The sequence below is a fragment of the Sphaeramia orbicularis genome, chromosome 1, assembly GCF_902148855.1.
Source record: "Sphaeramia orbicularis chromosome 1, fSphaOr1.1, whole genome shotgun sequence".
Classification (NCBI taxonomy): Eukaryota; Metazoa; Chordata; class Actinopteri; order Kurtiformes; family Apogonidae; genus Sphaeramia; species Sphaeramia orbicularis.
Window position 1 is genome coordinate 57,035,990 of NC_043957.1, and position 16,617 is coordinate 57,052,606.

The 16,617-nt window shown below is 38.5% G+C and overlaps 1 protein-coding gene across 3 annotated transcripts; it reads right to left on the reverse strand.

Annotated features, from left to right (window-relative positions):
- Positions 1–193: 193 nt before the first annotated feature.
- LOC115427323 (NACHT, LRR and PYD domains-containing protein 12-like) lies at positions 194–15,218 on the reverse strand. Of its 3 annotated transcripts, XM_030145837.1 has the most exons (12): positions 15,102–15,218; positions 12,957–13,063; positions 12,089–12,190; positions 11,550–11,651; positions 10,904–11,089; positions 10,375–10,598; positions 7,580–9,332; positions 7,241–7,417; positions 5,762–5,935; positions 3,693–3,866; positions 2,238–2,411; positions 194–2,073 (listed from the first exon to the last, which is right to left on the reverse strand). In XM_030145837.1, the coding sequence occupies exons 2-12, from the start codon at positions 13,046–13,048 to the stop codon at positions 2,067–2,069; spliced, it is 3,165 nt and encodes a 1,054-aa protein (XP_030001697.1). In that variant the 5' UTR covers positions 13,049–13,063; positions 15,102–15,218; the 3' UTR covers positions 194–2,066. The 3 variants fall into 3 exon arrangements, with proteins under 3 accessions (XP_030001697.1, XP_030001703.1, XP_030001712.1); XM_030145843.1 differs by lacking the exon at positions 11,550–11,651; XM_030145852.1 differs by lacking the exon at positions 3,693–3,866.
- Positions 15,219–16,617: the final 1,399 nt, after the last annotated feature.

Consider the following 16,617-nt stretch of genomic DNA (forward strand, 5'->3'; position numbering starts at 1 on the left):
AGTTTGACACCCCTGGTGTAAGGGATACTACCAGTGCCGGGAGGTAGACACACTAGACAAAGTTCTTTTCCCCCTTCTTTTTTTCATAACATGGCTATTGTAACCAAAATTATCAGTTATCATTATTATGGCGGAATGGTTGAAATGTGCTCAAAATGTTCAAAAAGTACTTACACACTCTGAAATAATTTAACCAAGTTTTATTTTTGCAAAATAACAAATAAAATAACAAGTACAATGTACTTTCTGTTGGCAGAAACATTAAAACATCAAACATACAAATGTGCATTAAAGATTGCACCTTATGGCCATAAGAGGGAACTGCACTTTGTGCAAATTGTAGATAAGAACCAAGACTAGATCTGGTCTTACAGATTTAAGAGCTGATACAGAAAGAACACTTTCACTGTTTCATGTGCCTTATCAAGAAATCAAATGAGCATATAAAAGCAACACTACCATTTTAAACAAAGTAATGTGGCACAAACATTAACCACATTAAACCTTTTAGTGGGGGGGGGGGATTATTATTATAATTTTATATTTATTCATGAAATACACAGAACAAAACTGGCACATTTAAACAGAACATGAAATGTGGTATACAACAAGGCACATAGAATATCAAAAGGCAGAAGTACTTTAGAAGTAATTATTGCAGAGAAGATATAAAAAAATGGTGAAGGGAAAAAAATCAAATAAAGTGCATAAAGACATAGGCATCCCTGAGTTTGCGAGGTCAGAGGTCACTGAAAATATTAAGATCATTTTATGCACTGTGCAGAGCTGCTGCATTTATCCTTTTCATCAGTCTTAAAGAGCTGAGGCTTTGTCTTTGTCCATTTGGAGCTGTGAATGAAATATTTAGCTAACAGTAATAGGTTGTTTAAGATCAGGTCATACATGTTGACCTTCAAAATGACACCAAAGATAATGTCTTCCTTGGTAAGAGGAACAGATAGAACCATTTTGGTTGACAACCAGTCTTGAAAATCTCTCCAGAAAAGCTGTTGTGTACATACATTCAAAAAAAAAGATGAGTGGTAATTTCAGTATCTTGTTCACAGAAACTACAGCTGTTGTAATCAGTGCCAGATCTCAGTCTCAGCAGTTCATTGGATAGATACACGTTATTTAAAAATTTGAAGTGGACTTCTTTTGTCTTAGGGCTAACCGGGTATTTGATGTATATAGTTTGAATTTTCTTGATGTCAGATTCTGAAAACCGTCAGTCAGTCCCAACGTGATATCATAAACACACCACTTTTAACTGGCGTGTTATCTGTACGCATTATAAGCTTTCCACGTGTATGTTCACACCACGTAAAATAACACGTGATTAGCTGTTAGGGATTAGTGCGATTAGCAGCTAGCGTGATTAGGGTTAGGGTTAGCTTTAGGGTTTCTGGTTATGGATATGTAAACCAGAGATCTTGGTGTACACTGACACACCATCAAATGGCGTTGAATAACACGCAAAAGGATGAAACTGCGTATGTATAGCACGCCAAATGCAACAAGAACTGGTGTGACATACAACATGATTTCATGATCAGTCTGTCCATCCAGACAGGTGTGGATGAGGGAGGAGGTCCAGGGTCACAGATAGCCTATAATGATTCTTCATTCTAACCATAATGCTGACAGATGAACGGAAACAGCAGGAGCAGAGGCGTTCCTTCTGGGTTAAATAGCGCATGCTTCATCGCAAATACTGAGCGAACGATGGTTTAGCAAACGCAACAAGCCCAGAAAGGGATTTTGCGTTCCTTAAGCTGACCCATCGTTAGCTCAGTATTTGCAATGAAGGGTGCACTGATGGGTGTGTTCACTATTTAACCCAGAAACAAGCCCTGGGGCTCCAGAGAACAGGACCAGGGCTCCAGAAGACCAGGATGTGGGTGGACCTGAGGCTCTGATGGTGGAGCTGTTCTCACATCAGTGATGTGGTCCAGTCTCAGCCTTTGTAACAGGAGCTGTTGCTGCTTTAACATGTGGAGATCATCAGGATCCAGCTGGTCCACACACAGCCCAGATCACCAAGACCGGTACAGAGATCAGAACCCCTACCATCTGATGAATGAAGACAGAAGAAGAAACCAGGAATCAGTTAAGTTATCGTACTGACGAAAAAAAACACTAACCAGCCAACCATGATCTGATCTGATTGGTCGACTGTTCTCTAAACCTGAAACTGTTCAACAAACTGACATGGACCGACTCCGACATTTACTGACCTCAGTTTCTGCTGAGAAGACTCTGGACTCTGCAGAAGATCCCTCAGCTCCTTCACATCTTCCTGCTTCAGGTTGTTTTTGGTCAAATCCAACAGTGTGAGATGGGATGGATTGGACTTCAGAGCTGAGACCAGAGCGGAACAGCTGGTCTTTGATAACCTGCAGCCCCTCAACCTGAATAAAAAATAAATGACGTAGATGAAAATCTATTACTGTTGTACATTTGTTGTATTGTATTTATTTATTTACTGTATTGCACATTTACTGAATGACTTTGGACACATTCATCAGGGTCGGACATTCACACTGATACTTGGTTCAATTACAGTCCACAAACTGATCTGACTCAAATCAAACTGTTTTAGAAACTGAGACTGGTCTCATGAAATTGCGTTGTATGTCACACCAGTTCATATGGCATTTGGCGTGCTATACCTACGCCAGGGGTGTCAAACATGCGGCCCGGGGGCCAAATTCAGCCCGCCAAAAGGTCCAGTCTGGCCCTTGGGATGAATTTGTGAAATGCAAAAATTACACTAAGATATTAACAATCATTTTAGTTCAGGTTCCACATTCAGACCAATGTGATCTAAAGTGGGTCAGACCAGTAAAATATGATCATAATAACAACTCCAAATTTTTCTCTTTGTAAATGTAAATATTTTCATGTATTTACACTAAAACAAAGATTAATTTTGCAAAAAATGTGAATAACCTAAAAAAATATGAATCTGAAATGTCTTAAGAGAAATAAGTACAATTTCAACAATATTCAGCCTGTTACTGAATGTTTTGTGGATTTGTAGAGCCACTGTGATCTGCAAGTTATAATTTTACATGTTTAAATGAAAAACTGAGGCAGAATATTGTTAAAATTACACTTATTTTTCCAGTTTGTTCATGTTATTCACATCTTTTGAAAGGATAGTTTGTAGATGTAAACCTTTTCATGATGTAAATTTACTTTTTTCACTCTAAAACATAGAGAAAAGTTTGGAGTTGACATATAATAACATAATAATATACAAATTTTACTGGTCTGGCTCTCTTCAGATCAAATTTAGCTGAATGTGGCCCCTGAACCAAAATGAGTTTCACACTCCTGACCTACGCAGTTTTGACCTTTCATGTGTTATTCAACACCATTTGATCGCATGTCAATTTACGCCGTGATCTCCGGTTCACATGACCATACCCCTCAGTGTGTGGTATTTGACACAGCCTGAACATACATGTGGAAAGTTCATAATGTGTACAGATAACACACCAATTAAAAGTGGCGTGTAAATTTACACAAGTCATGATATCACTTTGGACCTCTGAACGTTGTCTTCAATAAACAGTTCTGTGGTCGTTTGCAGATGTACGGTACATTTGACTTGTACATAAAAGAGGTTCAGATGTTAATGAAATGTAAACTGGGACAAACTGGGACTGTGCAGACAGTGAACTGACCTCAGAACCTGAAGCTGACATTGTGGACTCTGTAGTACATCACACAACCGCTTCACTCCTGAATCCAACAGGTTGTTATATTCCAAGGTCAGGTGTGTGAGATGGGATGGATTGGACTTTAGAGCTGAGGCCAGAGAAGAACAGCTGGTCTCTGATAAACAGCAGAAAGTCAACCTGAATAAAGAATAAATAATAACAATAAAATACAACATAATATAATGATGGCATGCGCACAGACAGACCCTTAGTGATGCTCAAGCTCCTACCCTTTTGTCCTGGATGAGAAAAGTGCCCTTTCTGCTGAAGCCCGATTGTTTCTTCATTCCAAGGTTCTAATAGTTTTGGATTTTTCATTATAGTTTAGTTTGATTTAGTTTTGACTTTTTTTCCCTAATTCAGTTAGTTTTAATTAGTTTTTAGAGCAGGTTTGCTAGTTTTTATTAGTTTTCATTATTTTCTAAATGCTTAGTTTTAGTTTAGTTTTTTTTTTATTATTTTTTTTTTAATCTCTTTTCTCTTCTTCTCTGTCGTATTCAAATAAATCCCAGACAGGACTCTGCTGCTTTCTCCCAACTTTAGTCTCCATGTTTCCAGGTAGAGTGGGGACCAGAAGACGACTGGAAACCACAAGTGAACACAAGTGACAGACCCTTAAATATCATATGGTGCCAGCAGCTAAAATTGCTTGAGGGAAATAAATCGATTTTATATCAATCCGACACTGAAAAAGACGAAAACGAAGGGAATTGTATCCAGAATTTTTATCCGTTTTAGTTAGTTTTGTAAGCAAACAATACAGTTTCAGTTAGTTATCGTTTTTTTCTGTTAATTATAGTTTTTATTTATTTCAGTTAACAAAAATGTTTTTACAATTCTAGTTTTCGTCATTTCGTTAGTTTTCGTTAACAATAATAACCTTGCTTCATTCATCAATAGTTAAGAATCAAAATACTCTGTCATCAATTCCCCACAAATGTGTTTTGATAGGAGTTCTTTTGAGAAATCTGCCCCACCATGCTCCATGTCGCTCACCAGCCCCCGCCGGTTGCGCCCCTTCCTTTTCCTCCTCCACTTAGCGCTCATGCAGTGCTGAACCAGGCCAGGCCAAACTGCTGCTGCCTACTTCTCTGACCCACAGTATTAGACAGACAGGTCATGACAGTGTTTGTGCAATCCCCTGACATTGTTTGGTGCTAAATTAACCATAACATTAGCGCCACTGAAAACATTACGAAGCTACTGGCCCGATGTTTCCTAAAAAACAAACAAAAACACAAACAAACAAAAAAAGCCTCAGGAAATCTGTGACTTTAAAGCCTTGTTCAGTCGTTTACTGGCGTTTGTCATGTTTAATGTAGAGAGAAAGGGAGAGAGATACAGGCAAGCAGAGAATTTACCGACAGTTTGACTGTTCTGCAAATTAGACTATTACACTAGTTTGCTGTCATTTAAAATTGTAATTATTAAATGAAGGTTGGTCTTAAGTTGAGCTACATGACAGTCCGGTGAGGTATATTGTGGAATATTACTAATATGTTTATGCTTAAAATGTCAGAAAACAGTAAAAAAAATGTGTGTACTGTGTTGACAGCTTTATAGAAATTCTGTAAGTCATTATTGATTATTGTGGCCTTTTTTTTTGGCTTGAACACCTGCCCCCCCCCCCCCCCCCCCCCCCCCCCCCCAAACTGTCTGTGCATGTGTCTGATGTAGACTGAAGTCCATTAATGAACCAGTCTGATGTTTTCAGACATGCAGCTCAGAATTACTGTGTTCTATTAATTTTCAAGTAGTAGTGGCTGATTTTTCAATCATAGATTTAACTTTTTACCAAACAAATATTCATTTTAATGTCAAACTTTAAAACCTTAGAAAATGAACAAGGTTTGTTGGACTCCGACTCATGGACAAGTGGACTCAATGCCTCTGAGTAGAGGAATTTAGTTTTTTCAAAGAAATATTCTATGATATAATTGTTCAGTGTTTGCCCCTGCCTCATCATCGAGATGTGAAGAATAAAAAAAAAAAAACGTATAAATATACAAAATATCAGCAAACAGAGAACCGACCTCAGAACCTGAAGTCGACATTGTGGACTCTGTAGTACACCACATAACAGCTTCACTCCTGAATCATTCAGGTCATTAGAACTCAGATCCAGTTCTATGAGATGGGATGGATTGGACTTCAGAGCCGAGGCCAGAGAAGAACAGCTGGTCTCCGATAACCTGCAGGAACACAACCTGAAAAAAGAATAAATGATGTAGACTGAAGTCCATAAATGACCCAACACTGTGCTTTAATTTAAAGCTGCGGGAGACTTTTGTCACCAATTTTTCATCAAATCTGTAAAACCCGAGTCATAGCCTAAGTATCACAAATCTGTAAGTCTTTCTGTGATTACCCACCTGAATCTCTTCCCTCACGGTGAACAATTTTGAAGTGTACTCCACCATAAACAAACCATGTGTTTACAAACAGAGCCAGGAGGCAACTCGGTTACCTTCGGAATTTTGGCGCGACGTGCAACAAACACGATGCGGAAACGGCTGGAGCTCCACTTCCCACAATGCAGGCCTATTTTTTGTTTGGTTAAAATGTCTGAGAAGGACTGTTGATGCTTGTGTCTTGCAAGTTTTTTGTTCTGCTCTTTACTGTACATTGTTAATGTTACAGTGAACTTTAGTAGAAGGTGCTCATTGTTGAACGGCTGTGTGTCTGTGTTGTTCCTTCACTGTCAATGTGATGACGTCATCATAACACTTGTCGATTCGACTTTGACTTTATTGACAAATAAGTCGATCTGAAAAAATCTGAAATCAGTAATGCCCTTATAGACAGTGTAGATCACAGGTCTCAAACATGCGGCCTGGGGGCCAAAACCGGCCCGCCAAGGGGTCCAGTCCGGCCCTTGGGATGAAATTGTGAAATGCAAAAATTACACTGAAGATATTTAGTTTAGGAGCCAAATTCAGCCCAATTCAATCTGAAACAGGTCAGAACAGTAAAATAATATCATAATGACCTATAAATAATGACAACTTCAAATTTTTCTGTTTGTTTTAGGTAAAAAAAAAAAAAAGTGTTTAATTACATGAAAAAGTTTACATTTACGAACAGTCCTTGCCTGAACAAATATGAACAATATGAAATTTTTTTAAGAGAAGTAAGAGCAATTTTTTTTTTCATAATATTATGTCCTTTATTAAACATTTTGTGTCTTTGTAGATCGCAGGGGCATAATATTGTTAAAACTGCACTTATTTTTCTTACAAAATTTTAGTTTGTTCATGGATGTTCATGTTTTTCACATTTTCTTTAAAGGATAGTTTGTAAATGTAAACACTTTCTTGATGCAGTTTTACTTTTTTCATTCTAAAACATAGTGAAAAGTTTGGAGTTGTTATATTTATTTTTTTTAAATATATGTACAGTATATTATTATGTTATTATTTTACTGGTTCTGGTCCACTTCAGATCACATTGCGCTAAATGTGGTCCCTGAACTAAAACGAGTTTGACACCCCTGGTGTAGATAGTGAACTGACCTCAGAGTCTGCAGTCTGCAGTTTGGATTCTTCAGTCCAAAACAAAGAATCTTCACTCCTGAATCTGTCAAATTCACGTTAAAACTCAGGTCTAATTCAACGAGATGGGAGGGATTGGACTTCAGAGCTGAAGCCACAACTTCACAGAGATTCTCCGAGAGTCCACAGTGGGCAAGTCTGCACATGAAGGAAAAGTTAAATACGATGACAATTTTTATTGAATATTTACGTCTTGACAAAGCTAGCTTCATGTTTCTTTTAACACCAGTTCTTTGACACACACTATTTTACAAACAAAAAAATGACAGAAAAATAACGTTAATAATCACAAGTACTCACTGAGCCTTTCTACAGTTCCTCACAGCTGGGATTAGTCTCAGTTGTCCCTCATATGATGTGTTGTACTTCTTCAGGTCCAACTCATCCAGAACCTTGTCTGACATCTGCAGCATGTAGGCCAGAGCTGAACACTGGATCTCAGACAGTTCCTTCTTTGATCTGTTCTCTGACTTCAGGAACTCTTGGATCTCCTGATGGACTGAGTGGTCGTTCATCTCCGTCAGACAGTGGAAGATGTTGATGCTTCTATCAGGAGAGATGTAACCAATGTTCATCTCCTTCAGGTTCTTGGTGATTGCCTGTATTGTCTCAGGACTGATGTCTGTTTGACCCAACAGACCTCCTAAAAGTGTCTGGTTGGACTCCAGACAAAGGCCATGAAGGAAACGAACAAACAGATCCAGGTGACCGTTTTCACTTTTGAGGGATTTTTCCATGGTTTTTTTCAAGAACTCATCGAGTGTTGAATTATGGTTCCAGTCTCCCAGAAACCCCGCCAGAACCTCTTTGTCGTTGGTGGTGTAACAGTGGTAGATGTAGACTGCAGCCAGAAACTCCTGAACACTCAGATGAACAAAGCTGTAGATGGTTTTCTGGAGGATCACAGTCTCTCTTTTGAAGATCTCTGTACAGAGTCCTGAGTAAATCAAGGCCTCTGTGACATCCAGACCACACTGCTCCAGGTCTTCATGGTAGAACATGAGGTTTCCTTTCTCCAGATGTTCAAACGCCAGCCTCGCCAACTTCCGAAGAACCTCTCTATCAGCCTCCGTCAGCTCTATCTCATGTCCTTTTTCATACTTGTTCTTCTTCCTCTTTGTCTGGACTATGATGAAGTGTGAGTACAGGTCTGTCAGGGTCTTGGGCAGCTCTTCTCTCTGGTCTGAAGTCAACATGTGCTCCAGAACCGTAGAACTGATCCAGCAGAAGACTGGGATTTGACACATGATGTGGAGGCTCCTGGATGTCTTGATGTGTAGGATGATTCTGTTGAACAGATCTTCATCAGTGGATCTCTTCTTGAAGTACTCCTCCTTCTGGAGGTCAGTGAAGCCTCGGACTTCTGTTACCCTGTCCACACATGAAGGATCGATCTGATTGGCTGCTGCAGGTCTGGAAGTTATCCAGATGAGAGCTGATGGAAGCAGGTTCCCCTTGATGAGGTTAGTCAACAGGACGTTGACTGGTTTCTTCTGAGTGACGTCTGAAACCACCTCACAGTCGTGGAAATCCAGTGAAAGTCTGCTTTCATCCAGGCCGTCGAAGATGAACAGAAGTTTGCAGACGCTGATCTGCTCTGCTGTGACCTTCTGTAACGTTGGATGGAAAACATGGAGCAGCGTCAGCAGACTGTACTGCTCATCTCTGACCAGGTTCAGCTCTCTGAACGACAGCAGAACCACCAGACTGACGTCCTGGTTTTCTAAACCCTCTGCCCAGTCCAGAGTGAACTTCAGCACCGAGAAGGTTTTTCCAACTCCAGCCACGCCATTGGTCAGAACCACTCTGATGGGGTTCTGCTGGTCGGGTAAGGCTTTGAAGATGTCCTGACACCTGATTGGTTTATCTTGGAGGACATTCTTGGAAACTATCTCCAGCGTCTTCACCTCATGTTGGGTATTAATGTCTTCACTCTGTCCCTGTGTGATGTAGAGTTCAGTGTAGATCCGGTTTAGACGGGTTCTACTTCCTGTTTCATCAGTTCCTTCAGTCACACATTCACATCTGCTCCTCAGACTGAGTTTATGTTCATCTGAAACCACACAATAAAAACACGGTTTCTCTGAGTTCATAACAACAACAGATTCCAAATACAGGACTCTAGACCTGGCTCTGCTCATCTGTCCATGAACTGATGATGGACTAACACACAGCTGGACATGGAACAGCTGAGCAGGTCTTGGTCCTGGATAAAAACATCTGCACTTCAAACACATGTTCAGGTTGTCAGATTGAACTGATCCGATTAAAACCGGTCAAAGACATGAAGAAAATATTTCATCTTGACCTGATGGTTTAGATCAGGGCTCTCAAACTCATTTTCTTTCAGGTTCCACATTCAGCCCGATTCGATCTCCAGTGGGCGGGACCAGTAAAATAATAATATAACAACCTATAAATAATGACAACTTCAAATTTTTGTCTTTGTTTTAGTGCAAAAAATCCACTAAATTATGAAAATACTTACTTTTATAAACTATCCAAACAAAAAAGATGTGAATAACCTGAAAAAACTGAAATTTCTCAAGAAAAATAAGTGCAATTTTAGCAATAATCTGCCTCAACTTATCATTTGTACATGTGCATTATGGATCGGATCTGCAAAGACACTAAACACTGAGGAACAGGCAGAAAATAGTTAAAATTGTGCTTAATTTTCTTTAGACATTTCAGGTTGTTCATATTTGTTCAGGTTGTTCACATTTTATTGTTACAGGACAGTTTATAAATGTTAGTATTGTCATAATTTAATGTTATTTTTTGCTATAAAACAAAGAAAAATTTTAAGTTGTCATAATTTTTAGGCATAATGTAATTTTTTTTCCCACATCAAATCGAGAAGAAAATATCAAATCATTATTTATTGTAGTTTTTTTTTTTTGCTTTTATTTGACTTTAGATCATATTGGTCTGTATGTGGAACCTGAACTAAAATGAGTTTGACAGCTTTGACTGTGGAATTTTTACACTTTGTAAATTCATCCCACAGGTCGGATTGGAACCTTTGGCATTTGGCCCCCGGGCCGCATGTTTGAGACCCCTGGTTTAGATTAAATGTACAGAATCAGTCTTACTCTGTACAGTGCTGTCCACCTGCGGTCCAGTTGTGGTTCTGGATCTCTTTCCACACTGGGGACAGGAGGAGTCTCCTGATGGACTGGACTGGTCCCAGTATGAAGTGATGCACTGTCTGCCGAACCAGTGTCCACAGTTGGTCTGGACCGGATCAGTCAGGACCTTCTTACACAAATAACAGGACTGCGGGTCCACTTCAGGACCAGAACTCCTCTTCCTCCCTCTGTGGATATAATCACATATTAATGATGTTTTAAACCTGGATTATTCATCAATAACCTTCACTTCCTTAATGGGTTATATTTATTCAGCTCTAATTAACTTGAAGAACAAACTAATACATGTGACAATAGAAATGCAAATGCAATGAGCATCACTTGAACTCTAATCCTACATGTACTGACCTATCATCTGTTTGAATGAGGAAATAAAGCAGCCAATCAGAGAGCCCGTTCTGATAGCAGGAGGTGCTAGGAAGCTTAGAGGTTTTTAGAGAAAACAAGTAGGTCCAGGTTGATCATAAATCACCTTGAAGGCCCAGGGTCTTCATTCTTTTTTTCAGGACTGGTCACCAACTGTTGGACTTTGGTCCAAATTTGTCCAGTCTGTCCAGGTGGTGAAGACGGTCCTGGTTCATTAAAATCTGGAGGGGCGTCTTTAGACCAGTCACTCTTCATAGACGGACAGACAGATGCTGGAGACTCTGATCTGTATCTGATAAATAATAAAGTCATTTTATCAACACAGTAAACAGTTGGACAGGGGGATAATAACAGCATAAACATACAAACAGAAAGCTTATAATACATATACATAAAACGCCAATTCAAAGTGGTGCCTATATTTATGTGAGTCATGATATCCTGTTGCATTTTGCAAAACCTGAAGAAGAAACCTATAACCCCCACCACCACCACCACCACCACCACGATGTCCATATAAGGAGTAAAAATGGACCCTAGGGGCAGAATATACAAAGAAAACAGGATCGGTCCTAGAATAGAGCCTTGGAGAACCCCAAAGCCTAAGGATGAAGCAGAAGAACCAGCATATTAAAAAGGAAACCCTGAACTCCTCACCCTTCTGTCTTCTCGTCTTTATTTAATGCTATTTAACAAATGAAGACCAATCAGCTGAATGTCAATCAGTAAATAGTGTGAACTAGTGGACTCACTGTGGAGCAGAGGGTCCTGGTTCATTAAAATCTGGAGGGGCGTCTTTAGACCAGTCACTCTTCATAGACAGACAGACAGATGCTGGAGACTTTGATCTGTGTCTGATAAATAATAAAGTCATTTTATCAACACAGTAAACAGTTGGACAGGAGGATAATAACAGCATAAACATACAAACAGAAAGCTTATAATGCAAATACATAAAACGCCAATTCAAAGTGGTGCCTATATTTACATCAGTCATGATATCCCGTTGCATTTTGTAAAACCTGAAGAAGTAAACTATAACCCCCCCCAGGATGTCCAGGAGTAAAAATGGACCCCAGGGGCAGAATATACAAAGAAAACAGGATTGGTCCTAGAACAGAGCCTTGGAGAACCCCAAAGCCTAAGGATGAAGGAGAAGAACCAGCACATTAAAAAGGAAACCCTGAACTCCTCACCCTTCTGTCTTCTTGTCTTTATTTAATGCTATTTAACAAATGAAAACCAATCAGCTGAATGTCAATCAGTAAATAGTGTGAACTAGTGGACTCACTGTGGAGCAGAGGGTCCTGGTTCATTAAAATCTGGAGGGGCGTCTTTAGACCAGTCACTCTTCATAGACAGACAGACAGATGCTGAAGACTCTGATCTGGGTCTGTAAAATAATAAAGTCATTTTATCAACACAGTAAACAGTTGGATTGAACAGTATGTTAGTGTCATTAAGCTCTGAACGCTTCATCTTCTCTGACCTTTGTTCATCACTGATTTGGATTTTCATTGGGTCTGAAGGAGACATTTGGATGTTAAAAACGAAATCTTCCAACATTTCCTCTGGATATTTCAGGACGTTTTTTTAGCAGAAAGAAGAGTTTTATTGTCATAGATCTGTTTTTCTGTTTTGGGGAAGGGCAACATGTTTCAGACTATTAACAGTTTTATAAAGTCATTTAAAAATCATTTCATTTTTAAAAATGTCCTAAAACTATTAAAACTTAGCTTTTGGAAGTAAGAGTAATGACATTATATTATCATTTTGTTCAACTAAATAATTATGAAGATGTTCCTTAAGAAGTGAAATCAGAAAAGACATGATGATAATGAGCTGATTTCATGACAGTAACAAAGTTTTATTGTAAAAGCTGTCATTTTAAGCGCATGTAATTAAATTTATGTGGAGTTAGAAGAGGACAAAGGTCATCTAGGACTGTTTTTTCGACCCTGATATCATTTTATTGTTATCAGACAGTGATGTTGGTTCAATTTGCAGATGTCGACTCATCTCCACTTCACCACCAAATTAAAAAGGAAACTCTGAACTCCTCATCCTTCTGTCTTCATGTCTTTATTTACTGCTGTTTAACAAATGAAGACCAACCAGCTGAATGTAAATCAGTAATTAGTGTAAACCAGTGGACTCACGGTGGACCGGAGGGTCTTGGTTCATTACTGCCCCCTGGAGGATCCTTCATAGATAACTGTGCTCCGTCCTCTTCATCTACGCTCAGACTCATACTGTCGACTTCAATCTGAAACCACAACAAACCAATGAATGTTTTATTTTAGACATATAAAAACAATACCCCCCCCCCCCAAAAAAAAGATCAACATAAGAGTCCATTAAACCCCACTAATTTTTTGTCTCTCCCAGTACTCCAGATAAGCAAACCTTATGCGTCTGAAATAGGGATGTAACGATATGAAAATTTCATATCACGGTTATTGTAACCAAAATGATCACGGTTATCATTATTATCGCGATATTGTTGAAATTCTGCTCAAAATGTTCAAAAAGAACTTTTACACACACTGAAATAATTTAACCAAGTTGTATTTTGAAAATAAATAAATAAATACAATAATTGGCACAAAGTACTTTCCGTTGGCAGAAACATTCAAGTATTAACCCTTAGTTAGTATTAACCCCAATTTGTTTCTAGTTTTTAGACTACTTAACAGTTTTCTTAAACAAAATGATTTTTTTTGCATAATATCTCCATAAAGTGAGTAACAACTAGTGTTAGAGTATGTTAAAATGTGAAAAAACATCAGATTAGCTGCGATAATTGATGAAAAACTGAGTTTTAATGAAAACTGCAGATCTGTGTGTAAACAGGGCCATCAGCGCCTCCACTGCCTTAGGAAACTGGAACACTTCCACATTGACTGAACCATTTTAACTTTGTTTTATCGTTCCTTTATTGAATCTGTTTTATTTTTTTGCCTGGTGGCGTGGTTCGGTCAGACCTCAGCTGCAGAGAAAAACTCACTGAATCAAATAGTCAGATGGTCCAGTCGCCTGATTGGTGAGTCCCAGTCTTGTCCCGCCTCCCTGTCCACTAAACAGGTCCAGAGGATGGCTTCATCAGTTCTTAACAATGACTCCCATCCTTTACCAGGGGAAATTCAGCTCCTTTCCTCTAGACAGAGGTTCTTAGTCCCAAGGTGCAGGACACAGCGTTATAAAAACAGCTTTGTTCCTGTTGCCATCACTGAGCTCAATAAGAAATAGTGACATTACACTTTATTAACTTATTTAGTTATTTATTCCATTTCTTTGCTCTATTTATTATTACTGTGATTTCAAATGTTTAAATTTTATGTTCTTATCCTGATTTTTTTCCTGGATTGTTTTTATCTTTTCTGGTTTTTATTGTGTTTTATTACATCTTGTTTTAATTTATTTGATCTTATCCATTTTATTCTTTTACTTATCCATGCTGCTATACAGATGAATGGTGGAACACTGAGCACTTTCTGTCCTGTCTGTAAGCGTGATCAAGTGCCTGTCTTGCATGTTTAGTGTATGTGTTGTTGTAATGCCAAGGCAATCACCTAGACTGCAAAACAAATCTACCTACGGGAACAAATAAAGTAACCTTGACCTTAAAATGTTTTTATTTCATAGTTTTCACACAGTATATCACTTTTTGATATTGCGTTACAGGCATGGTGCCTAGCTGAGTGGACTTTTTTGTAACTCCATAAATGCCAAGAGGAATAAAAACACTCAGGAAAAAAATCTTGACTAAGGTCCTCATAATTCATGCATCAAAGGTTTAAATAAAGTTAAAAAAAAAAAAAAAAAAAAAAAAAGGAAGTAAGCCTTTATGCAAATACCCCTCTCCATTACTTGACACAGGTTCTCAAGTCTCGGCACATCTCCTATCAGCACTGATTGCGGTTTCTGTACGTTTTAAGTGAAATAACCGCAATTTAGTACAAAAAAAAAAACCCAACAGTTGTGACAGACAGGTGTGTTGTGTTTGTGTATGTAGTGTATGTGTGGGGTTTTATTTGGATGGCGCCATTTCATCTGAAAGGGAGAAAAACGAAAGTTAACAGTGACCTCAGCTCATTTCAGACCACCTGTGGCTCCACTGTTTGGGTCCAGTCACAGTTCCTATGTTTGTACTGACACCTGAAAAAAAAAAACAGTCTGGACTTTACGAAGAAACCAACTCTGGTCTGTTTTAAACCAAGTACGTGTGAACCCCTCCAACCCAGTGGACTCACATAAAACTCACTTTCACTGGAAGATTATCTCATAAATAATGTCACTCTTACCTTCGACTAAACGTCTTCGACTTCAACAAACGAACACTGATGGTCTGGACATCTGGACACCTGGACATCTGGACCTGGAGCTGCTGATGTGACCCTCCACTCCGTGCCGGGGTTTCACAGCGGAACTATCGCGACAAGATGTTTCGAAACCTCGCGTCACCAGGCGAAAAATCACGTGACTCCTCAAATGAAGCTTCATTACGTCACGTGTCACTGCAGCTTTGAATGAAGGGCGGGATGTCAAAGTCCAAATGCTCATAAATGGACACAGTCCCCCAGAAGGTTGTGGGGTTTCAGAGGAGGAGTTTGACTTGTGTTACAGTTTCAGTGATTTAGAACAAAAGAAGGTGAGGTTTACGGTAAGAGTAGAACAACAGATGAACTGGCACAGAGTTACACACACACACACACACACACACACACATTGATTTATATACCTGCATACACATACACACATATTAGGCACACATACAGACAAACATTAGTTCATTAGTTAGTTGGTTAGTTAGTAAGTAAATTAGTATGTTAGTAGGTTGGTTAGTTAGTATGTTAGTAGGTTGGTTAGTTAGTAAGTAAGTTAGTATGTTAGTTAGTTAGTAGGTCAGTTAGTTAGTAAGTAAATTAGTATGTTAGTTAGTAGGTTGGTTAGTATGTTAGTTGGTTAGTTAGTTGGTTAGTTAGTTAGTAGGTTGGTTAGTTAGATAGTAAGTAAGTTAGTATGTTAGTTAGTTAGGTCAGTTAGTTAGTAGGTTAGTTAGTTAGGTCAGTTAGTTAGTAGGTTAGTTAGTTAGTAGGTTAGTTAGTTAGTAGGTCAGTTAGTTAGTTAGTAGGTTAGTTAGTTAGGTCAGTTAGTTAGTTAGTAGGTTAGTTAGTTAGGTCAGTTAGTTAGTAGGTTAGTTAGTTAGTAGGTCAGTCAGTTAGTTAGTTAGTAGGTCAGTTAGTTAGTAGGTTAGTTATTTAGTTAGTTAGTTTGTTTGCAAAAGGGTCTTCTCCAAAGCTGGAGAAGTCATCTCAAAGAAGAGGAACAGAGTGAAACCAAACACAGCTGAAATGATTTTGTTTTTAAATAAAAAAATCTTTGAAACACCCAAATCCCATTCCCAATGTCACAAGCATTTCATACAACTACTGTCATCACAGTCCCTTGTTGGACAAGCATTTCACTTTTTATTTTGTAAACATATTTCTGTATTTCTATCACTCTTTCAAAAATTATATATATATATATATATATATATATATATATATATATATATATATATATATATATATATATATATATATTTAAAAAATTCGCTTTTTCATCAGTTACTAGAAATTTCAGGCGACCCCACATGGTGTCCTGACCCCAAGGTTGAAAAACACCATTTTAAACATTTCAGACAAGTGGTTATGACTTTATAAGCACATGTAGAAATGCTTCAGTGCACTCTGGAAATGACTTGATATGTCTAGGAAAACTACGCCACCTTAAAATGCACTATTGCAAAAAAAAAGCAAAAAGATTCCTTGACCC